This window comes from Artibeus jamaicensis, unplaced genomic scaffold, assembly GCF_021234435.1.
Source record: "Artibeus jamaicensis isolate MK-2021 breed Jamaican fruit bat unplaced genomic scaffold, CSHL_Jam_final scaffold_916, whole genome shotgun sequence".
NCBI lineage: Eukaryota > Metazoa > Chordata > Mammalia > Chiroptera > Phyllostomidae > Artibeus > Artibeus jamaicensis.
The window spans coordinates 61789014-61814587 of record NW_026522059.1 but is presented as its reverse complement, the minus strand read 5'-3'; the positions used below and the strand labels follow the sequence as shown (position 1 = coordinate 61814587).

At 39.7% G+C, this 25574-nt stretch overlaps 1 protein-coding gene across 2 annotated transcripts in view; it reads right to left on the bottom strand.

The window, feature by feature from the left end:
- Nucleotides 1-338: 338 nt before the first annotated feature.
- The window catches only part of STMN2 (stathmin 2), a 39043-nt gene continuing 13807 nt past the window's right edge, over nucleotides 339-25574 (bottom strand). For both annotated transcript variants that reach the window (XM_037153372.2, XM_053660809.1), the window contains exons 2-5: nucleotides 14406-14501; nucleotides 10990-11162; nucleotides 3870-4061; nucleotides 339-1609 (exon numbers count right to left, since the gene is read on the bottom strand). In XM_037153372.2, coding sequence (XP_037009267.2) covers nucleotides 1550-1609; nucleotides 3870-4061; nucleotides 10990-11162; nucleotides 14406-14501 — 521 coding nt within the window. In that variant the 3' untranslated portion in view covers nucleotides 339-1549. The remainder of the gene's footprint in view (nucleotides 1610-3869; nucleotides 4062-10989; nucleotides 11163-14405; nucleotides 14502-25574) is intronic.

The following is a 25574-nucleotide window of genomic DNA, read 5'->3' as shown; positions in this document are numbered from 1 at the left end:
ACAGTTCCCACTGTGCTGGCCTGACAGAGGGACAGAGAAAAGAGAGAGGCTGCCTGCTGCTGCAGAGGGAAGCGAGCCAGCAGGACACTTGCTTCCTCTGAGTTCAAGTTATTGTCTCTTTGCTCGTTTGGTTGTTTGTTTTAGGTAATTTTTATATGAGTCAAACTGACAATCTGGGGAGTAAGATCTCAAATGCTCTGGTGTCTCTTTGCTTGTGAGATCATCATATCTACTGGCCATTTTGAAACCTGAACTCCAGGATCAGACCCATAAAGGGGCAAGAGAACAGACCAAACTTTTGTTAGTTCACAGAACTCCAATTCTTTATTAATCACAGCTTGCTCACAATGACATACAGGAAAATAGCACGAATGAAGAGTAACTATGCAGGCAGCAACCTTCAGGAGTTGGAAGTTGGGGAGAAACGACTTCAAAACTGCGACAGGTAATTATGGTGGGTGTCTGGTGATTCTCTTAGTTGGCACCATGCCCTGCGCACCCTGCTTCACTACGTCAGCCCTCACAGATGGATCGATTTTTCCAAATCAATCCAGCAGGATTGCCTCACATTGGGGAAGAAAGACCAGTTTGAGTGGAAGTCCGTAGTGTTTCTGATTTGCGTATCTGTGTGTGTTTCAATGCAACAACCAACTCACAGTTTCCAAGCGAAAAGTATTCTTCAGTAGCATCATGTACTTGTACTATAGGTAAGAGCTTAAAATGAACATCATCAATCATGGCATCCACAAATAAGCCACCTGACACATTAATTAATTTATTCCATCCAAAGAACTTAAACTAGAGATTTAAGCAATTGCACGGCTGCTGGAACCGTTTAAAATGTAGCACTTCAAAGGTTTGGTTTTTTGCTTCTACCCAGATTGACTTCAGGTTTGTCCTCTTATCCGTCCCTTTCTAAAACCAAAGCGCATTGGTAGCACACAGTGCAGTAGAAGCGAAAGTCAATGCTATGATTGGTGGTTATTCTTAGCCTGTTTTTTTTTTCATGTTTAGGCAGTATGTAGATTATGGTGTGGAGACATCACACCCATGTATGGTGTAGGGATGGTGTCGGTCAAGTTCAGAGGTGACAGAGCTGTCTAGGTCATTAGGCGATGGTGGATTTCTAGCACCATAGACTGTCTACTGACCCCGTTTTTTCTGTTGGAATGAAAAGGGCAGGGAAGGGAGTCAGACACGAGGAGCTTTGAAAAGAACAGACCTAGCAAATTCATTTGAGTGGAAAGACACAACATCCAAAGCCTGTTACAGGACATGTAAGGTTATGAAATAACTTGCATAATGCAATACTTGTATTTTTTAACAAAAATGTAAGTATTTACAAAATAAGATCCAAGGTACTTTTTAAACATCAAGCAAAACATTCTGCAAAGAGACCGTATTGATTTCTTTTATTTTTTGATTCTTTTTTTAATAGTGAGTTCTTTTGAAACCATGTCATACATTTTCCATACTGATATCATGTGATCCATTATGACGTAGGCGGGGGGATTTCCCAGCAGCCGGGCATGCCGCCCCCTCCCCCGGCTCAGCCGGACAGCTCCACCTGCAGCTCCTTGTTCCTGCGCACCTCCGCAGCGTGCCTCTCCTGGAAGACAAGGGGCGGCAACGTCACAGAGCCTCAGGTCTGCTCCGCGCAGGGCCAGGGGGGCTACCCCTCCTTTGCATGCTACGTGCTTGGCTGGGAGTACCTCAGTTTGACCTCTACTTTTAGGAAATCTTCTCATTTTCCGAGAAAGGAAAACATGGGACCCAGTATATGTCACATTGAAGAAGATCTTACAAGACTTACGGCATCTTTAAGAAAACAACTGCTGTATTTGATTAAAACTGTGACCAAAAGAGAATTTTAAATATTATGGCCACTGTACAAATCCAGAGAATAGCAATAACATGTCATATTGTTTTTCCTCTTGTTTTTAATGCTGTTTTCCTTTTCTCTAATATTTTAAGGGCTTTTTAACTTCTGATGGACACTTTAGGAGCATTAGATACAAAAATGTCCTGGCCTACATCAAAAGATAACTGGAGTAACTGGAAAATATTTAAATATTTAACCTTGAAGCTATATGTTTAATGAATATATGTATTAGTGTTAAAATGGTTATACCTGCTTTAAGTTATTTTTCAAAATTAACTGTTTGTTACAGTTCCCAGTTGGGTCTGAGAGGAGAGCAGCTATTGCTCAGGGCCACTGATGCTATCGGGTGAGGAGTTTTCTGCAGGCTGAACTCAGTGTGCTGCTGCAGTAAGATTAGGGTGTCCCATTCCCAGCAATGCCACGTGATTTGGGGGGCAGGGGGACCTAGGATGTGAGGCGAAGGTGGAGTCACAATTATCCTGACTAGAACACAGCGGTTCTCTGCTGTCCGTGCTGCAAGCACCTGTCATCAGCATCCCCTCACTTGGTGGTGTGGCAAAGTGGGCACTAAGGACACGTGGAGGAAGACTGACTGGTTCAGGACCAGGCCCGTAAATTTTAGCCAATGGAACTTTGTCTTTCTGCATCTCAGCCAAGCCTGACCTGACCCATTTAGGTGAAACCTAATGACATAGTTCTGAGAATATGAAAAGACTAGCTTATATGAGCAAATAAATCTCAACTTTAAGGTTTTGGCTGAGGTACCAGTGGCTGTTCTGGCTTATGCCCGGGTCACCCTGAACTTCAGATATCCTGAGAGCCTCGTATGCCCTTCCCCAGCAGAGCTTTCAAAAATTCCTTAAGCATACAGGTACCCATGAAAATCTCCATGAAATATAAATGTATATATTTTTAGGGTTTATGTACGATTTCCTTTGGTTCTGGCCTGATATTTGTAGTCAAAGAATGGTAGGGAAAACAAAGAATCACTGGGATGTCAGGATAAGGCCGCCCGATTCTTAGATGAGATGGGCCAACTCTAATAGATGACATAAAAGTTCCTAAGAAATACTCACAAAACAGGGCACTGATCTTGTTTAAACTGTCAGTGTTCTGATGACAGGGACAGTGTCACATCTCCCTGTACCTCCAGTGCCTGCCACATAATGGCACCCAGCACAGGAGGGGAGGGTGCTGCTCAGGAAAGGATAGAGGCAGCCTTTTTCAAAGATCCTCTTTCTCAGCGCTCCACCTGATTTTTGGGAGTGGTCAGAACTACACTACTCGGAGCTACACCACCCATTTTCAAAGGTATTTTTAAGAGGTGGTGGTGGAGGTGATGATGGTGGCTAGTTAGCAAGAGCCTGCGGAAGGGCAAGAGAAAACATTTTCTGGAGGATCTCCGGCACTGCCCCTCCTGACTGATGGGAACGAGTTTATGCACAGGGGCAAGGAGGAAGGCTCCCAGGTATGAGAACGCAAGGAAACGGATGTTCCCCAGTAGCTTCTCTTTACATTGGTGTCATGGGATGTTGTTAGAGCCAAATTTTCCATGAAAATATTCCTACGTGGAGAGAATGGACTTCCCACCTTCTGTAACAAATATATTTTCCAACTTAATATTTATTTACTTATGATTACATATTAATTAAAGATTAAACTAAAATTAAACATTATATATTTCATATTTATGAAGTATTTAATATTTCCAATAGATTGGCTCTGAAGGGTTGCACGGTAGTCTTTTAGACATTTGTAAAGCACAAATCGGCCTCCTTGAATCCACTCCCCACTGGAAAGTGTGACAATTTCGAGCCCCCCTTTTGGGTCCCCACTCCCAGCCCACCCTGCAGCCCCACCGGGTCAGTCTGTACCGGGAGGCCCCGTGCACAGGCGATCTGCCCTCTTCACATGCGTGTTTTGATTGTGTCGGGGTGCATGGGTGTGTCTGAGTGAGCGCATCTGCTCAGGGCTCTGTGGTGATTACCTTTTCCTGCAGGCGTTCGATAATAGCAGCTAGATTAGCCTCGCGGTTCTCCTTAATCTGTTCCATTTTCAGGATCAGCTTTTCCTCCGCCATTTTGCTGAAGTTGTTGTTTTCCTCCAGCGCCTTCTGCAGAACTTCTCGCTCGTGCTCCCGCTTCTCCGCCAGCTGTTTCAGCACCTGGGCCTCCTGAGACTGCGCAAGAGAAACAGTCACTCAAGGCAAACCGAGGGGGGCAGGGCCCTGGACTGCAGCGTGCTCTCCGAGGATGGTCAGTCTGTCCGGTCCCGAGCACTGCTGTCCGTCCCGTTCTCATCCCTCTGGCCTAGGGTTTCCCCAGGGCGGTTAGTGGGGAAATGTGGTTAGTTGGATTTTCAGATGTGAGTGTTTTGGACAGGCTGTCTTAGAAGAAAGCAACCCTCACCGAGGGTTTTTGTTTCTGTTTTTCATTCGTTGCTGCTAAGCATTTACACAACAGGGGATGGCTGTAGTTAATCACTGGGTAGCAACATGCATCGAAGCCTGAGCACAAGCGGCAGGATTGAGGCAAGCTCCGTCTTTTTCCTGGGTCTGTTTTTCGATAAGATGTGGGCTGGATCCTGCAATTTCCAAATTCACTTTCTTGTTTTATTCCATGCCCACCTCCCCCGCCCCCTTTTATTCATGTGCCAAGTCATCTCTCCAGACTTGTCTACAGTGTGAACAATGTCCACATGGCCGCAGACAACAAGTCCTTGTTCAGGACTCTCTGTGGTCCCTGGGTCATCTTTGAAACCCCGTGGTTGCTCATGGTTAGACCGGAAACTTTTTCTCCGAGGTTTAAGGACTGTGACCCTCCTGCAGCAGCAGTGGGAGACGAAGTTCTGTTGTTACAGTGGATGTTAGCAATCACCTGGGAGCTTGGTAAAAGTGCAAATACCTGGTATCCTCTAGAGCTTCAATCCTGGGACTCTTTGGCGAGACCTAGGAATCTATATTTTTGATAAGCATCCCTAGGGGTTATAATATGGTCAGTTCTCAGTCTACTTTTTGAAAAATACACCAGGATGGGCTTTGGTGTCAGGCCTGTGTTCAAGTTTTGGCTGTGCTGGTGACCCTGGACATGTTAACTTCTTTCCATATTCATTTTCTTCTCCACACTTACATAATGAATTAACACTGAACTATCCACGTTTAAGCCTAAATTATTACCCACTGATTTGTTTCTGGGTGATTCCTTGGGATTGCTGATCCCCTGAGATGGCCTTCACAAGACTAAATGTGATAGTCTAAACAATCGTAGATCAAACATATTTCACAGGCTGCGAAGTATTACTACCATTAAAAGCATTAACAGGAAACCATTTTTACTTGTGGTAGTGGTTGGGGGTCTTACTGGACAAATCTTGATGTGTAAATAAAACCAAGTCTGACAGGAGAAGAAACTTCCCTTCAGATAAAATTCTGCAGGAGTGGTAAACTCAGAAACCTTAAGAGTCCTTGTCCGTGTGTTTATTTTGATGTCGAGGGACTCATTGGGAATTAGAAAGAAAATCCTGGGGACTGGCCCCACCTCCAGCTTTAACCCCATGATGGTTTCACTGACATCTCAGGAATATGCCGCCATATTCCTGCTCTGTCACAGTGTTCCATAAAACCAACATGAAAAATAAAGAGGAAATGCTCACACAAAGTAAGTTCAAAATCAATGGAGTTTTTCTGGAAGAAATGTAAACAATATTTTCTAGCTGGTTCATCCTCGTGACTCTAGGTGGGACTATTGGTATAGTCTCCCACATTGCTCTTGTTTATTTCCTGCTGCTAGGACTACTGCACTATTTCAGAGAGAAAGAGAGGAGACTGAAGGGGTGTGTGTGTGTGTGTGTAAAGTGTCTCTCTGAGATCAGCCTTCACGTGATTAATGTTTTTTGGCATATGGATAAAGATAGTGCCTATCTCATAGGATTGCTTGTGAGCACCAAATGAAATAATGTTTCAAGGTAATCAGCACACTGTTTAATAAAGAGTAAGTTTGTACTGAGCAAATGATATCCATTATTACAGAAAGTAAAACTCAACATCCTGTCACTGGGAGATGATGGCAAATGAACCTATTGGTATGGCTAAACTCAAATGTAAAACTTTGGCCATCTCATGTATGTAGATATTTGTTCAAACTTCTTTGGTTATTGGCATCAGTGGATCCAGGGGCCTCAATGTTGATGACAGTCAACCCTTCCCTGCCTTCCTCCTCCATACTCACACTCACCCACTGAATGGGCTATACAAAATTTTATAGGAAAGTAAGCATCTCAAAGAAATAGGAGGAAATATCTGATCCTTCATCTTGGAAAATTCAGTTCAACCTATGCAGCCTCCAGTCCAGAAAACTCTCTAGAGGGAGAGAAGTCTGGGTTATCACAAAATAAGATTGCCATGTGCCCAAGAACTAGAGATAAGGTTGCAACCTGGGTTTACTCTCCTAACGGACAGGAAACCATGGGGCGGCTTCAGGAAAGAAAACCAAATAGGTAAAAATAAACCATGTCAAAATGTAACTTTTCAAAACCCTCTATTTACAGCACCCTTTAAAACATCTTGCTTTGATGGGACAGGCTTTTTCTGTGTGAGCAGACACCCACAGGCACCACTGCCAGTGATGGAGAGAAGTCTGTTGCACCTACTAGAGTGGCGTTTGGCTGGGTTGAAATGGGCCGATTAATGGCGTTAGTACTTCTGCAGCGACTGGGGCTAAATGAGATTACCCAGCCTAGAGACAAGTGCGTTCTGTTAGCACAGTTAGTGGGGCAAAACAGAAGGCAGGCAGTACAGAATGTTCTCCTGTGAGATCCCTGCAGTGTGACACAGGCCGACCACACTCAGGGCTCCTGAGGTACCTTCTGACACACTGGAAGGGACTGCTACAGCCACCATTGTCTCAACTAAATGCATCGGTAGGACCTATTACTAATGCTAGTAATAATCCATGTTCCTAATATTTAAAGCTCAAATCCAAGAAAAAAATTACAGGATGAGAAGTTGATTACAAAATGAATTCCTCACTGAGAAAATATTTATGGCTCCTTATTTTGGTCCTTCTTCATTGGTGCTCAACTCTTAAACAAGTTCTTCAGGGAGCTGATAGTCTTGAGGGCCTTTCCTCCATTCCTATGTCTCTGTATCTGCACCACTGTGGAAAATCATAGTTATTTTCTCTTTCATAGCCTAGCATCTAGATTCCACTGCCTGTGCATTCTCTAACTTCCTTCTTGGAGAAATACGTTCTCTCATTAATCTTGCTGAATCCTCTAATCATAGCCTCAAGGAAGAAAATTGGTTGTGATCTCAACATTTTACCAATAAGCAAATAAGCTTATTTTATTCCAGAAAAGGACATGAAAACATGACAGGAAATGAGTATGAGGATGCAGGATAAAAATGTGATCTATAGAAGTGGAAGCACTTGCCTTCATTTTTGTAGAAGTCAAGTTCTCACTTCATGGTCAAATAAGTCCTTTTACTTTGTCCCTTGCTTGCATAGATTAGCAGAGAGCAATCTTGATTGCACTGACTGACAGGGAGGCTAGAGAGCTGGGATTTTCTGAAAGCTATTGAAAATAAATTTGTGCAAGGGAAAAGGATCTGGCCATGGAGGGACATTTCTGAATAGCATGTATATAATGTAGAAATTCACTGAAATACTAAAATAAAAAATTAGAGCATGAGAATGATCAGCTGATATAATGCAAATGCCAAGGTGAAGTATTTATAGAACTGAGACATCCACCATGGCATTCTGGTAGACTGAGGAAGCTTTTCCATCCCACCCTTGTAATAACAGACATGTGTTATTACTTACGTGTGTCTAGCTTCTCTAGACTTAAACCTTCTCACACTGATCTCAAAATCACCGGAGTAAGTGCATTAGAGGCACACGAAAGGAGAGATAATGAGCTTGGGAAAAGTGTTATTGTACATTTAGGAGTACTTGGACATTTTCCAAAGAGGTTTATTAGCATTTCTTATGTTACTGAGTATAAGAGTTTAATTGCTGTGCAAATGAAATAGAAGATAAATTTGAGTTAAGTGGTTTATAAAACTCACTTTAATGCTCGGTACACATAGGAGATTTAAGGCTACATTTAGTTAGGTCTAGTTTTCCACTGATTTCTAAAGTAAACACACTTTCCTATCCCACTATTTTCTTGTCCCTTCTCATCATTTGGATATATTACTTGTTATCTAGAACCACTTATCAGACACTAGGTGTCATTGTAATAGGTTAGATGATGCCTCTAACTGTTAACAATGAAAGAAAACAATAACCTAAATAAAGTTAGGAATAATGTCTTATTAAAATATGACAAATGAATGTAATTGTATGAAACAAAAAGATGTGATATTCACTTTGTGCTGAAGGATCAGAAGCATAATAAGAAATGTAAAATGATTAAAATCTAAAGGTCTTTAGAATGAACCCATTAGCTAAAGCCTGTAATTCATTTACTGTGGGTAACTCCTTGAAACAGAACTACGGGGGGAGTGGCACACATGAGGAGTCTGTGGCCCATGGTCACGTTCTCTGAGGAGCAGAATGCCTCCTGATTGTTGGGTCATGAATAATCCAGCACTTTAGTTCAGAATCCATTGCTATGCAAAGTGCTACCTCTTTTCCTGGGTTTAACTTTAATTGCCATTTATAATGTGAGATGCCGAAAAAATAGAAAATATAAGTCTATCAAGTTTGGTGACTAATAATCCACTTTTATGCCATTTTATTAAAAACAAGGAACACATCTTTCTTTCTGAGATTCAGTGACTTTAGAGTTGATTATGCTAATATTGTCAGTATGCCATTATAAATCACTAGACTGGTTTGAGTAGCATTCTTTTTAACTTCATCTATTTTAGCATGAGATTTTATCAATGTCATTTAAATCCTTAACTTTTCATCATTCTTATAACATTATTTTTTCAAGCCACTTAATAATATTTGTTACCTATTAACTTTTTTGTAATTTGAAAAAGAACATTCTTAATATTTAAAAATGTTTATGAAATACATTGTATGTTAACATTCCAGTGTCTGTGTTAATGGGAAGCTTCCTTTCTTTATAAAATTGTGAGTTTGCTAGACCACCATATCTGTGAGGTCAGAAACTGGATGGGTTTGTACCCAATAACAGCTCACAGTGTATTCACAGTGCTTGTTATATGTCTTTATGACTACTATAAGTAACTCTTATGGTTACTCTTTTAGTTATCACAATACCTTTGTGCCAATTATTTGTCTCATTTTACAGGTAGGTAAAATAAGACATAGAGTTTAGTGACTTGCTGAAAGTCACATAGCTGTTAAATGGTGGTACCAGACTTTGAATCATAGGCATTCTCTTAGCCATGTGTGCTTAACCAGTATGCCTTTAAAAAACACTCTTAAACACTGTGTTTGGTTTAGAATGTCCATATAATTTACTGTCCAAACTAGGAAACTTATGGGATTGAAATAATAATAATGATATCAAAATAGCAGGAGTCCGCTGGAGTTGTCCTGAGCTAACTGGGATGTATGGTTAGCTTAGCTCTTCTGCCTCTTGCTAAATAAATGTTTGTTGAATAAATAAATGGATGGACAGAAGGATGGATGGGTGGATGACAAAAGTGGTCATATTATTTCACCCATGTGAGTCAGTTGCAGTTTGGAAACTTTGATTTCAAAATATGAGCTTCAAGCTGACTTCATGAAATAATATGGTCTCATGGAGGTGAACACTAATCTCAGACATAATAAAAAAGGGAGATGTCTTTTAGCCATGTGGTCAATTTCTAGTTCACCTCAGTTATATAAAGGTATAATTGTGGGTAAGCTGTTGCTCAAGGACAGGAACATTACCAGGATTGTAAGTAGTTAACTCAGGGAATTTTATGAAAACTCCCAGTTATTTTGATCATCTTTGCATTGTTCTTCCTTTTCCTTTAACAGTTTCTTTCAAATTAAATACCTAACCTAGAACCATAACGATGTTGAATTTTCATCTCTAAGTTTCCATTTTAGCTCAGTCACCGAGTTTGTATTTTAATCAAGTCATGGCATCTGCGTATATCAATCCCATGCCCATGACCTCTAATATACCAGCGCTTGGGTGAGGACTCAGCCTTGAGTGTGTGTGCTCTCTCCCAATACAGCTTGTTATTTATATCTGCCCGCAGCAAAGTCTTGATGGACTGTAACTGAATAACCTAATTAGCTTATTACCTAAAGGTATTAGGTGCATTACCTAAAATAATTCCTTTTGGGTTGAATAGAGGTATTTTGATGGGATGGATTCCCATAATCACATAGTTGGTGACAATATATTCAGACATAACTTCTGTCACTGTGTTTAAAGTCCTTGGGATTTCTGAGTGCCTTCCATTTTTAATACCCTTTACTTTTCTTAGTCATCTGATTTTGGAAAATTGAAATTTGTTAAAAGAAAAGGTCTTTAATACAAACAGGGACCAATGGGAAAAAGAGAAAAAAATGCCACTAAGGTTTAGAAGTGAGTACAGGAAGATAGTCATAGATCTCAAAGAGGGTCCTGATCTTGGGAGGAGCAGCTTCAAGGGCAAGTAGCCAAGCCTTGAGGAGGACAGGGCAAGCTCCTGGTGTTTATCCTGAGGGAAAGCCACTTTAATAATAAGAGATCCGAATGGGGGGGGCACCAGGGTATTAAAGTTCTTTCAGTGTCTCTAGGTTTACTGAAGATCTACATGTATTCAGGTGTCATTGTCCTCTGGAACTTCTGCTTGGTGTATGGGCGTGTGTTGTGTGTATGTGTGTGAGAAAGAGAGTAAGTACAAAAATCTTTACTCACTATGTTATACACATGAAGCTGTTATAACCGATGTCAACTACAATTAAAAATAAATTTAGCCCTGGCTGGCATAGCTCAGTGGATTGAGTGCAGGCCTGAGAACCACACAATCGCGGTTCGATTCCCAGTCAGGGCACATGCCTGGGTTGCAGGCCAGTTCCCGGCAGGGGACTCATGAGAGGCAACCACACATTGATGTTTCTCTCCTTCTCTCATTCCCTTCCTCTCTAAAGATAAATAAATAAAATAAAATAAAAATAAATTTAAATAAGTTATGGAAAAATTACCTTTCTTCTTTCCTCAGCTGCCTCTAGTTTTTTCTGGATCTCCTCCAGGGACAGGTCTTTCTTCTTTGGAGAAGCTAAAGTTCGTGGGGCTTCTGAGATGGGAGATGGTGGCTTTAAGATCAGCTCAAAAGCTTGGCCAGAGGCACGTTTGTTGATTTGCTTCACTTCCATATCTGAGAAATAAATATTTGAGAATGTTAAGCAGACAGAGCATATGCATGGTCTTAGCTTAATAATTTGAATTCTAGCAATTGAAAATAGCATTGCTATCCTGTCAAATAGGAATAAAATGCAGCATAGGATCATTTGCTTTACCTTGTCTTAAAGATATAAGACCTATTTCTTCAGTATAATTATGAATATATTTTAACAAAATAAATATTTACAGTGTTGGGGAATTCAGCAATGTCCATAGGGAATTGAGTAATGGCAGGAATATATAGGAAAATATAGCCTGAATTGATTTCAATCTAAACTTTATTTTCCTTTGAAGAAATATGAGCTTCACATGAAAAGCAAGTAGCACAGATATAGATATTTGTGTGTGTGTAAGTTGCCATGGCCGGAGGCATTTTCAGACTAACTGATGAGGGAAATAGCAAAGTTCTCCAGTTCCTGTATTTAATCCTGTGGTTGGAAATCGCAGGAGCTGTTAGGACCAATGTAGCTCCCTGAGGGGATGGAAATGCTGGGCCCCAGCTCTGCTCCTGTGCAAAGCACCCTGCCCATTCCCTGTGTACCCTTTGGTGCATTTGTTGACCAGAGTCGTCATCAGGCATGCGTAGTGTCCACTCTGAAGAAGACACTGATGGGGTCCCTGTCTTCAAGGTGCTTAGAGTCTAGCAGGGACAATAAGACAAGATCCCACTGTAGTATCATCGCTTCTACATTGTTGCTTCTTAGACAACTTTCTTTAGGATGTCTCAGCTGTAGACAGGACCCTGGAAAGGGTCACTGTGTTGGAGGAGGAAAAGGCATCATCTGCTTAGCTAAGTTACATACTGTGTGCGTTTAACAACTGAAGAATGGTTAGCCATGTTTTTCACTGGCAGTTTAGGTGCAAAAGATAAGCAGAATAGCAGACCCTCCAGTTTTAATGCTGTATAATATGATTTATAATATAAAGTAACATAATTTATAATATAAAATAGAGTGATAGCTAGCATCTGTTAGGGCTAATTTATGATTACACAACTTAAACTTAGGGAAAAATGATGATTTCTTAGAAGTTCATCAGACAGCCCCCATTTTTAGATGAGTGTAGCTTATTGGGAGCCCCGGACTGCCCCTGGTCCAGGCTTGTTCTACTCTCCAGACCTACCTAGAGTTAGGACATTTTTTGCTCTGTCTCTGTACCTTACAGGTATTCAAAAATAGCTCCAAGTTCTATCCCTGCAGGTTAGAACATCCTCAGTGCCCCAGAATGACCATTTCTAGATCTTTATCTTTGTACTGCTTCCTAATCCTATGCTCTCTAATCATTAATGTCCCTTTAGAGTTGTGGCGACCAAGCTGGCTTCATTGTAAATGTAAATAATGTTGTAAATGTAAATAATGATAATAATAAAATAACGTTACATCTTTGTTATCATTATTGTTGTGTAATAATAATTATTATTATCAGGTAATATTTGTCTGCAATAAACCCTTCAAGTTATTATCTAGATAGAAATACAAGGTGAGGGCAAAGGCTTTAGAAATTTAAAATTCTCTACCAATTCTTTTAGGAAGCAGAGCATGAGCAATGCTGAGTTGTCTGTTCAACTTCTAAGACTGAGCTTATATATAACATCTGACTTCTTTTCCCCGTCAGTCCCTAAGCCAGCAGAAACGTCATTGTCTTCTCTGTCCAGGCAGTACACCTTGTCCACCCTCTGTCTCAGCATGTGACCATACTGCATCTCCTTACTGATTTCTGCTCTTCTAGGTCCCGAGTTCCTGGAAGGAGCTGCCTGTGCTGTGTCCACTTTGGAGCCCCAGTGACAGCACACAGTGAGATAGTAGAACCACAGGAGACACAGCTGGATTACTAGTTGTAGCTGCACATAGCGGGTTAAGGATCCATCTAATTTATTTGTGGACTGAATGAACTTGTTCAAAGTTGGCATTGGGCCTACATTCTTTTTTTAAAAAGTTATTTATTTATTTATTTATTTTAGGCAGAGGGGAAGGGAGAGAGAAAGAGAGGGAGAGAAACGTCAATGTGTGGTTGCCTCTTCTGCTCCCCACACTGGGGAACATGGCCTGCAACCCAGGCATGTGCCCTGACTGGGAATCAAACCAGTGACCCTCTGCTTCACAGTCCAGTGCTCAATCCACCGAGCCACACCAGCCAGGGCGGGTGTGGCTCATTCTAATGAGAATTTGTCACACAAAGGATATTTCCTTAGGAAACAGTGAACTAGCATTTATGATGCTTGTGTCATGATAGGATTATTTTGTCAAGAAAAATGCCACTGAGTCCCGAAATAGGCTTTAAAGGCACAGAGGGGTTAGCTGCCACAGATCCCGTCACCTGAACTGCATTTCTTTACCCATGTGGAAAAGACAAATATTTGTGAGCCAAATAGCCAGCAAAATATACTTCAGCTACATCTACTACATGTGAAACTGTATCAAATATTTTGATTATATTGACTGAATTAAGTGAGGATGGTATTGTCGATAATAATAGCTGCGATTTTTGGTACTTACAAGGGGCCAAGCTCAGTGCTAAGTGTTTGACTTGCATTACTTTACTTAGCCACATCACCACCGAGAGGAGAGGACGGCACTACATTTTAATAAGGTTCAGAGCGCCTTTGTGGCTTGCCGAAGGAGGTCACGTGGCTAGTGTCAGGAGGGAGCAGGATGCATCAGGATAAATCAGTCTGAATGGATTACACTGCAAAACGGTGCATAGCCAGACAATTCTGCAGGGTTTCTTTTTAATCCTCTGGGGCCTCAGTCATAAATCAGTTTTATAATTGGAAATTATTAAACTGATATGCATATACTAAATATGGGAACATTATAAAGATTATACTAAAGCAAAACTGGGATGGCAGTTGATTTTTTTCTCCTGAGTTTTCTAAGTATAAACATTTTTATTGAAAATTATGATCTGCTCTAATTAGAACTTAGCACATTATATTATTTGCAAAGAAAAGCCTTGGACATACTGATATGCTAGACGTGACTGCAATTACAATTCAGCCATGTTTTTACGAGATGTTAATATGCTGTTATTAGCACCAAACTCAAACTGTTTTGAGCAATAGGCAATCAATAAGGCCTAATAGCTACACATAGCAAGTCAATAGCGAGAACCACCAAATACCGATTTAATTCTATCAGGAGTTGTGAGAGAGAAGTGAGTACATCTAAGCTTTTCCAAATGATCTAGCTGTCAGGGGCATTTCCATCGTCAAACTCACCATCGTAGGTGTAGATGTTGATGTTGCGAGGTTCTGGATAAAAGCAGGAGCAAATCAGTGAGAGCATGGACAGCTCCTTCATTTTTTCCTTGTAGGCTGAAACAAAGGACTTACAATTAGAATCTTTCTTTTTTAAAAATATATTTTACTGATTATGCCATTACAGGTGTTCTATTTCCCCCCTTCATTCCCCTCCACCCTGCATACCCCCTCCCCCACCATTCCCCCCTTTAGTTTATGACCACGTGTCTCAAGTTCTTTAGATTCCATATTTCCCCTTCCATTCTTGCCCTCCCCCCTATCTATTTTCTACCTACTGCCTGTGCTACTTATTCTCTGTACCTTCTCCCCTCTTCTCCTCCTCCCACTCCCCTGTTGCTAACCCTCCATGTGATCTTCATTTCTATGGTTCTGCTCCTGATCTAATTGTCCTCTTAGTTTGCTTTTGTTTTAGGTGTGGTTGTTAATAACTGTGAGTTTGCTGTCCTTTCACTTTTCATCTTTTTTATCTTCTTTTTCTTAGGTAAGTCCCTTTAACATTTCATATAATTAGAATCTTTCATTTTCTTTATTTCAGTGTCTCTGGTTATATTTTGCTTGCTTGTTTGTTTTGTTGATTAGGTTCCACTTATAGGTGAGATCACATGAGAGAGAGTGGGAGAGGGATAATGGTGAGAAATAGGAGAAGGGCTATCAAAGAACATGTATAAAGGACACATGGACAAAGCCAAAGGGGTAGGTTTGAGGGTGAGAGGTAGGGATGGGTGGGGTGGGGGACATGGTGGGGTGAAAATGGAGACAATTGTGCTTAAACAATAGTAAGAAAAAAATCTTTCATTTTCTATCTAATCTTATTGCTTCATTTAACTTGAATAGTAATAGCCTTTTCCAGAATGTATATGGCCAGTGACCCCACTTTGCTCTCTTTACAGAATATAAATGGATGAAAGATTAAAACTGAGCTCTGAAGTGCATATCCCTCATTACAGAAAACATAAATCACTTATTATAGCAGATTAGGTAAGAAGTAGGAGAAAGGGAGTTAGAGTAAAGAAGAGAAAGTGGAAGGGATTGAGATCCAGCAGGACAGGAGGAGGGAGAGACAGGAAAGAACTGGAGGAAGCAGAAACAGAAAATTAGCAGAGAGACAGGTCCATTCTAGTTTACGTGCATGTCTGTTTTATGTAAGTGAGACGCAGGAGGTGTTCTTTGCTCGTTCAGTCTGAACAGTTACATCTTCATTTGGAGATAGGCAGAGAACTCATTAGGATAGTCAGTAAGCAGATACATCTTCTAAGGACCTATGTTGCTGCTTTCTCTTCATGCCCAACTTCATTATCTTATGTTTCTGTCTTTCAACACACACTGAAAACTTGGTCTGAAACCTGATTAGGATTTGCTCTTTGCAAAACCTAGTTTGGGTGTTCGCCTGGCCTAGCAGCTCAGATGAGCACCCCTTCTTCCTTATCTCCGCCTCCCCATTTCATTTTCCCCTTTCTCCTTCTAGGGTGTCCTTCCTTCTCAGGTGACCGTGGAAGGCACTGTAGCACTGTTGGTTGTAACCAGGACAAGCGATGAGCAAACGGGGGTAAGAAGGTGAGACTCCCTCACCTTTGTGATTCTTTAATTAGAGATGTTAATAAATTAATAAAAATGGGAGAAAAATCATAGGTATGCTGTGCCCTAATTTGTGAGCAATTATAAACAGATGGTGATAGTTTTACATATTGACCCTTATAGGTAACTTTTGCCTTTTGGAAGAGTCTTCTTATTATTACTGTAACCCAAGGAGAGTGAATACTTTGGAAAGATGGAAACTCTCAGAAGATTAGTTTGGGTGGTACAGACAGGTGCATCATTTGTTGGCCAACAAGAAGCAGATTTAACCCAGATGCTCTAGGTCTACAGAATGTTAGATTGGGAAGGTCCTGAGAGAGCACTTAGTCAACTATCCACTCCTGTCACCACCAGTTTTGCAAATGAAACAGGCCCGCAGAGGGCAAAGTCATATGTGGCCAGTGACAAAGCTGGGCCTCTGGATAAAATGAAGTAAGTCAATCTCAAAGTTGCCAGCAGGTGGTCAGGAATGGTTTTAGAGTCACAGTTGCTAGATTTAGAAAATAACTGTATAAGACACCTAGTCAAGTTTAATCCAAATGTTGAATGGGACATACTAAGGGTCATTCTTTGCTTTTATGAAATTCAAATTTAACTGGATATCTTGTATTTCACATGGCAACTAGAGCAAATGGAACTGGATCAGAGTAGCATTGAGGAAAGCAGAGGAGGAGGCAACTTATTGTTGACATTGAATTGGGGTTCTAAAGAGCCTGTATGGAACACTCTTATGGACTCAGTTCACAGAAGGACTGATAGCTACAGGAAGTACCATTTACGTTCCAATCTTGGGGTATGGCATCCACTGTGCTCAGGAGACAGCACTGTCATAGACTGTCTATGATGGAGTTGTCATAGACCATGCAACAAGCATAGTAAGTCCTCCTGGGAGTCAATTCTGCTCCAAGATTTTGGGTAAGATGTTTGGAAATGTTGCTCATGGAAAAGGATTGTGACTTAAAACATTATATTCACATGAAAACAAGCATAGATATGGTTTATCTAAGAATGTTAGAATATCATGAATTTTAAGTGTAGGCTTAAAATAAATTTAAGCTTGGGAGTTTAGTTTTGAGTCAACCATTAGCAATATTTTTGTGAGAAATTTGAGAAGCCCAGAGGTGGCAGTGGGCTGGGCAACTGTAAAACCTCGTTTGCTGGCACAGTTCTGAATTAAGCCCATCATTAATGCCCCATTTCACTGTCAAAGTTTAGCCATTATATTCATCTTAGAAATAAGGAGCCATTGAACATTTCCAAAGTAGGGGTTACCTGACAAAAGCCTCTTCTTACATTTATTTGACCATTTTATATAGGAAAGATTTATCACTAGAAGACAAACTTAAGAAACAACTGAATAAAGTTTAGTGGATAATGTGGTATGGCTTTGAAAGATGGTAGTGCAAAGGGAAAAGGAAGGGAGATGCAAGAGACTGTATGAAAAAAGCACTGTTAGGAGATAATATCTGACTGTGGGGCCCAGAGCAGGGGGAAGGGAGAAATCTTTGTGGATGGTGGTCCAGAGAAGCTTTCCAGAGAAAGTGTCAATAAAACTGAGTCCAGTAGGGGAGTTGTTCTCATAGAAAATAGGGCATAAGTTGAGATGCTGAAATATATATGATCTGGATAAACTTTTGTACTAGCAATAAAAAAATTCCAAGCAAATTCAAAGACTATTAGAAACATGCTGATAATATCTCACTATTGATATTTAATACTTTGAATTGACAATCATTTTTAATTGGTTTTTGGAAATCAGCATATATTAATCTTTTCACAACATCCCAGTACCAAGCAGAGTTGTATACATGTTACAAGGATGTAAGAGGTGGTAGGTAATTCCAAATGATCTTTTTCATAGTTGGCTTCATTTGCTATTAACTATTAACATTTGCAAGTAAGAGTATTTCTCCAGTGAATTTATTTAAAATTAAGCCCGCATGATGTATAATGATTGTGTAGCAAATCCATTCAACCTAAAGATGTATGAACAGTTATAATTCTTCCACTTTCCTGACTGGCTACAATGAACTCTGAATAATGCTAACAGCTATTCATTCATTGAGCACAAACAATGTAGCAGGTGCTAAGCTGTTTGCATGCATTTTTTCATATAGTCACCTATAGTCACAAAGCACAGTAATGCTTTTTCATATAGTCACAAAGCACAGTAATGCTTTGATAGATGTACTATCGTTAGTCCAGATTTACAGATGAAATACTCAGAAGTGAACTTGCCCAATGTGCAATAGGAGTTTAGTTTGAACAAAAGTATTCACTTCATCCAATACTTTGCTCAGATTTGTTACACAGACCTTCACTGTCTCTGTATTGTTTCTAACAAGAAAATAATAAGATTACTTTTTATTTATTAGTATATTAGGATTACTGAGTTTTAAAATACATAGCCCAAGACATTTTTCTCTTTCCATTTTTCTTTGGTGTTTGTTGTTTAATTTGCACAGGTGAGTTATTGACTACATGACTATAAGTATAAAGGTTTATAGAAGAAATTGTTTTTGGACTTGTGGATTTCACTTTATCTTAGGTGGTTAGAAAACTCAGAAAAGAGTTTCCAAACAGGACCTCTGAGTATATATATTCTTGTTATTTGAGTAAGTATATCCTTACACATTTATATCACAGCCAATGAAATATAGAAAGTGACAATTATCTAGGCATTTTAGGAAAAACAGTTTTGCATCAGTTATTTGGGGAATGGAAGGATGATATATTTTGGATGTAATTACCTAAAATTTTTCTATTTTTTTCCTGTATGTCTATAAATCTGGGGAGTGATTCTTTTTCTTTGAGGAATATGAGTGGTGGAGAACAAAATAATTAGCAGGTTAGATATTGAGATAGAGTAAAATAAGAGATATTTTGCTTGTTTGGTAAAATATGAAATACACATTTATAATTATTTCCCCCATTTTTCTAAATATATTATAAAATATAAGCCCTTTGCTTTAACTTTCAAATACTTCTTTTTTAAAAACATATTTTATTGATTATGGTATTACAGTTGACCCATTCCCCCCCTGCACACACCTTCCCACCTGAATTCCCCATGGAGTTCACATCCATGGGTCATACATGTAAGTTCTTTGGCTTCTACATTTCCTGTACTATTCTTAACCTCCCTGTCTATTTTCTACCTACCATCTATGCTACTTATTCTCTGTACCTTTTCCCCCTCTTTCTCCCTCCCATTCCCCTGCTGATAACCCTGCATGTGATATCCATTTCTGTGGTTCTGTCCCTGTTCTAGTTGTTTGCTTAATTTGCTTTTGTTTTGTTTGAGGTGTGGTTGTTAATATTGTGAGTTTGCTGTCATTTTAATATTCATGTTTTTTATCTTCTTTTTCTTAGATAAATTCCTTTAACATTTCATAGAATAAGGGCTTGGTGATGATGAACTCCTTTAACTTGACCTTATCTGAGAAGCACTTCATCTGCCCTTCCATTCTAAATGAAAGCTTTTCTGGATAAAATAATCTTGAATGTAGGTCCCTGCCTTTCATGACTTGGAATACTTCTTTCTAGCCCCTTTTTGCCTGTAAGGCCTCTTATGAGAAATCAGCTGACGTCTGATGGGAACTCTTTTGTAGGTAATTGTCTTCTTTTCTCTTGCTGCTTCTAAGATTCTCTTCTTATTTTGAATCTTGGATAGTGTAATTATGATGTGCCTTGGTGTGTTCTTTCTTGGGTCCAACTGTTTTGGGACTTTCTGAGTTTCCTGGACTTCCTGGAAGTCTATTTCCTTTGCCAGATTGGGGAAGTTTCCTTCACTATTTTTCAAATAACTTTTCAATTTCTTGGTCTTCCTCTTCTTCTTCTGGCACCCCTATAAATGGAATATTGGAGCATTTAAAGATGTCCTGGAGATTCCTGAGCCTCTCCTCATTTTTTTGAATTCTTGTTTCTTCATTTTGTTCTCACTGAATGTTTTCTTCCTTCTGGTCCACACTGTTGATTAGAGTCCCAGTTTCCTTCCCATCACTATTGCTTCCCCATACATTTTCCTTTATTTCACTTAACGTAGCCTTTTTTCATCTAATTTGCAACCAAATTCAACCAATTCTGTGAGCATCCTGATTACCAGTGTTTTGAACTGTGCATCTGATATGTGGACTGTTTGTCACTTAGTTGTATTTTTTTTTCTGGAGCTTTCATCTATTCTTTCATTTGGGCCATTTTTTGTTTGTTTCGGCACACCTGCTACATATAAGGGATGGAGCCTTAGGTGTTCACCAGGGCAGGGTAACCCACACGCTGCATTGTGATACTGTATGTGGGGAAGGGGTCGAGAGGGAACAATGGTGCTTTCTCTGCTCTCTGGCGGCTTTCAGTCATTTTCCCTGCTACCCACAAGCAAAGTGGGCCCTTCTGGTGGGTTGGTTTGTATATGTTCTAGGACCCTGTGGGTCTCTCCAGTGAAATCTCCTGTGAGGCTGGGAGTTTTTATTTCTGCCACCTCAACACCCACAGGTATTTTCAATTGGTGGTTTGAGACTTTATTTCCCCATGCTAGGACCCCAGGTTATGAGGTCTGTCTTGCTCCCTAGGTGTTCCTCCTGGTTTATCTGTATGCGAATGTGGTATCACCTGCTCCACCAGCTGCTCTCTTTCCTGCCCTGCTCCACAATCCACTGCTTTGCTGGGTCTGCCAGTCGCTGCTGTAAGTCCTTTCTGTCTGGCTGCCCATCTCTGCCCCTCCTGCCAGTCTGGATGGGTGTTTCTTCTTTAACTCTTTGGTTGTCAGACTTCTATACAGTTTGATTTTCTTCCAGTTCTGTTCTGGTTGTTTTTTGTTTTTTAAATTTGTTGTTGTCCTTCTTTGGTTGTGGGAAGAGGCATAGTGTGTCTACCTATGCCTCCATCTTGGCTGGAAGTCTCAAATACTTCTTGATTTATACATGCTATGTTTTAACAAAAAAATAATGTATGGTATTCATGACGATATACCCCATTATTTTCAAAAGGTGAAATAAGTAAACATTTTCAACTTTCTACTTCATTTGGCTTGTGTGAGAATGGCCACTAAAATGAACTCTTATGCTTCCATTTTGTTTGATTTGGAATCAACAGTGTCATAAAATACTTTTTGTTTATTTGTACTGGGCAAAATTTTGACTTTCCAGGTGTGGCTAATGCTGAGTGTAGAGTGGAAATATGTGCTAGATTTCCTGTTAACACGTGAAAGAAATTCTCTGGAAGTGTTATCAATGTGCTAGTCTGGGAGACAGTATCTCATGTTGTCTGATTGGACAACTCGTCTGTATATGACCATAAAAACACAGTCACTCAGATGACTGGGACAGCTGTGGACCTGCGTTTGGATGGCTCCCTTGAAGAGTGCCCAGGGTCTGTTAGAGTGTTCTCTTTCTCCTTCCTTTTCTCTCATTTTTGTATTAGTCTAGTGGGCGTTGCAGGTGGGGTTATTGGCTTCAATACTCAATTTGGGCCCTGGCTGGTGTGTCTGAGTGGACTGAGCACTGGCTTGCAAACTAAAGAGTCACTGGTTCAATTCCCAGTCAGGGCACATGCCTGGGTTGCAGGTCAGGTCCCCATCGGGGGTGTGTGAGAGGCAACCGCACATTGATGTTTCTCTCTCTCTCTTTTTCCTTCCCTTCACCTCCATCTAAAAATAAAGTACTCAATTTGGATTCAACCTAAATTTTTCTTTTGAAAGCCTTTGTTTGGAAAGTACAAGATAAAAATCAGAGACAATGCAGAGTGTAGGATATAGCACTGGGTTTTATAGCAATCACATTTTTATTGGTTTCTGAGGGATTTCATAAAAAATGTTTTTATTTGCAGTTTACCAAGTTTTATAAACATTAACTAAAGGCACCTCTTTTCTTAGGGGAAAAATCTGTTGTTTCCAGGTGGGCCTGTCTTTAGGACCAGGCGCACTGGGGAGAAAGCTGTGGGCAGTCCTTACTAAAAGAGCAGAAGACAGTGGGAAAATCAGGGTTCTCTGCTAATTGGTTCTGAGACCTGAGACATCCACCTACAGTTATGAAACACTGAGCCCACACTTTACCACCATCCTAATTATACTCTCCACTCTTGTTGCCTCCCATTATTTGAGTCTTAACAGAGATGGGAATTAGCAACTTACTAGCTCTTTTGTGGTGCCTTCTTTTTATATGTTATAAATTAGGTTTCTGGTGCTAGGAACCTAATTGATTTTGACCGTACTCTTTGTGTATGTGTGTGTGTGTGTGTGAGTGTGTGAGATGGGTTTGGTAGTTTAATTGCTTTAGGGTCCTAAAATCTGGGGTCAGATCATTTTCTAAAAGTAGAATCTGTTATCTTATTTAGTAATACTTTTGTGAACTCCTTTGCTGTGATTTCCTTTTTGAAAGATGAAATAGACTAACATGATTTTTTTAAACACTTGCATGCTAGAATGGCTTGAATTTTGGCATTAAAACAACTTTGGTTGATGACTATGTAATTGGGGATTCGATATTTAAATTAAAAATAAATTTCAGTTTTTAAAAAATCTATTTTGACATCTCAGCACATCACTGATATGAGGTAATGCTCTAGATATTTCTGCTATGATGATGTCATACTAACTGGTTCAGTATAAACATGTATCCAGTTTGCACTCATTTTCCTTCCCTCTCCCCATAAGAATTATGATTTTCTAAGCTATAATGACCAAGGAGGTTTTGGAAGATTAATTTTTGATCAGCTGAGGGAAAATGGTGACAACTGTACTTGAACAACAATAAAAAAAGAAAACAAACAAACAAAACTATCTGATCAGCCAAAGCAGCACACTTTTTCTGTAGGAATAGATATTGTATCAAATAGTGACCTTTACGAAGGTCTAAACTGACAACCCATCAGTGTGTTTTATAGAAACATATGAGGCCCTTAAATTTCAATTAGATTGATTCTTGGCAAAGAAGTGTGACAAGGAAAAGAAATTGGATGACATGAATCAGTCATCATGATGAAAACTGGACCAAGGACAGCAAATTGCATCAACCTGGGGCCTTGCCTCACTTACAATACCAGTTCAGCTCCTGCTCAGTTTAATGAGAATTAAACTGAGATGCCACTACATTGTGCAGGGCCTTGTCTGTTTTGAAGGAAGAAATTGTTATCATCCTCCATGGAGACCACAATACATGGTGCTTTACAAGAGGCACGGAAGCATCTTATTCTGTCTAGGTTTTCAGGTTTGATCACCAAGCCTGGTTCTGAATACTGATGAGTAATTTTTTTTTAAGTCCCCAGGGATATTAGGTAGTGGTAATGAGTCTAAGATGATAGCTAAATTGGTTGTGTCTTAAACAAGACAAAGCCAGAGAGAAAAAAAAACAGTCTGTCTACCTGCATAAGTGGACTTCTCCCATAAGAATGATCTCCCCTTCCCTTCCCTGTGTGGGATGTAACCAGTGTTTGAGAGGCCACGACATTCTCTGAACCACTCTCCAAAATGGCTGAACGTGGCCCACAGGTGATTTAAACTTCTTGCTGTTACTTTTTAATTTTTTGGCTGAAGAGTAGAATAACACTTTGCATCTATTCTTAATTCAGCATCACTCCTACTTTCTTTGCAGCTTAATCATTGCATTTGTGGGAGCAATTTCTAGGGTCAGAACTGTTTTGGCTATTAATGATAAGGATGTTGGTTTGCTTGTTCACTTTGTTGTAGCATGCGCACTTTCTCCAGAAGATAAGCTTCGGCTTCTACTTTTCATGGATTTTAGAATAACTGCATTTTTGGGACCATAAGACGCAGCTAGGTTTTAAAGGAAAATAGGGAAAAAATTTGAAGCAAAAAATGTGGTAAAATATTTAATAACATAAATAATATAATATTTCAAATGTATACAGAACTCATTATTCCTCCCAAATTTGGGGGGGTGCGTTTTATAGTATGAAAAACACAGGTAAGTCTATTTGTGATTCATGTTTTTGTTGAATAGGGTGGTATAAGGCTACATGTATGGTGAATTACCTATTACGTTCTCAGTGAAAACAGGAGCTTTTGGGAATGGAAAATGTGAGACATTTATTACAAGTCCAAACTGAAAAATTGTAATGTAAGATTCAGGTAACTTTATCTCAGTTAATGAGCCTGTTCACTTTTCCCTTGAACTGACCAGTGGTTTAGACACTGAGGATACAGACAGTGAATTCAAAAGGATATTGTAGATCATGAAATGAGGTTGCCGGTCTTCAGGTAATGGAATACGCTGATTTGCATGCAGCATTGAGAAGAAACACAGTCAGTTTAAGCAGGAATTCTGCAATTATTTGTGTGGCAAGCCCTATCAGTTATTCCTAACTTAATTCCTCGGCCAGTCTGAAAACTTGCTAAACATACAGAGCATATTTCTTGAACAATTTTCACATAAACCTCTATTTCCTTGGTGATACAAGGTTTTCTTTTTAAAGATTTCATTTATTTATTTTTAGAGAGAGGGGAAGAGGAGGGAAACATTGATGTATTGATAGGTTGCCTCTCACACATCCCCAACTGGGGACCTGGCCCGCAACCCAGGCATGTCCCCTGATGGGAATTGAACCAGCAACCTTTATGTTCACAGGCTGGCACTCAATCCACTGAGCCACACCAGCCAGGGCTGATGATATAAAGTTCCTATGCATTCTAAGAGGTCTGTGTTGTTGCTGTAGTTTTAAGTGCATCTTTCAAAATTTGGCTTACTATAGTTACTAGTATCAACTGTGAATAAAAGAAGTATTTTAATTTGGTGTTTGTGCCATGTAATACTTACTAAGGTTCCAGTCCATAGAACCTTAGTAAGAATCCGTGTAAGTCTGTCATCAGAGACTCAGAGCAGTTTCTCTAAATGCTTCCTTAGGAAATAAAGGATATGTAATTCCTAGACTGTAAGTATTTCAGAGAAAGGCCACAAAATCTTCATGAAGGTTTTACTTGTTTCCAAAAATTTAAGAATTCTAACCTTACTCAATGAAACTTTGTAAAATGCCCTGTATGTAATGATTACTCAATAGTGTCCTAAACACTGGATTTTCAAATCACATTTATTAGAGATCTATTTTAGTCATCCTTTCAACAACTGCAACGAATGCTCATGTAACTCATGTAGTGGACAACAACTGAACAGTCAGGTAATACATTTCCCCATGAATGAAAACCATGTCCTTGGGATGTGCAGGACAAAGTAACCTGTCCTACAGTCACTTGGGGTCAAGGAGAAGAGAGTGAACAAACATATTGAAAAAAACAACCCATAAATATTGACAATGTTTAGAACTACTTGGTATTTAAAAATGATTGCAGGGATATTATTTGAGTATCTCTGGGAGTAGGTGAGGGTAATAGACTTTGAGATGAGTGTCAAACATCTTAATGTTACAGCTCCCATGTGTCATTCTTGTCAGCGTCCATTTTCAGGTAGTTAAATAACACGAAAGTGATCCTTCAGGTTCATCTAGACATGCCATGAAAATTGCTTTTTTTGTTTTGGAAATCAAATGTGGCTACCTCAAGTTTTGCTATGTAAAGACTCATTTTCTGAAATAGGATTCATCAGA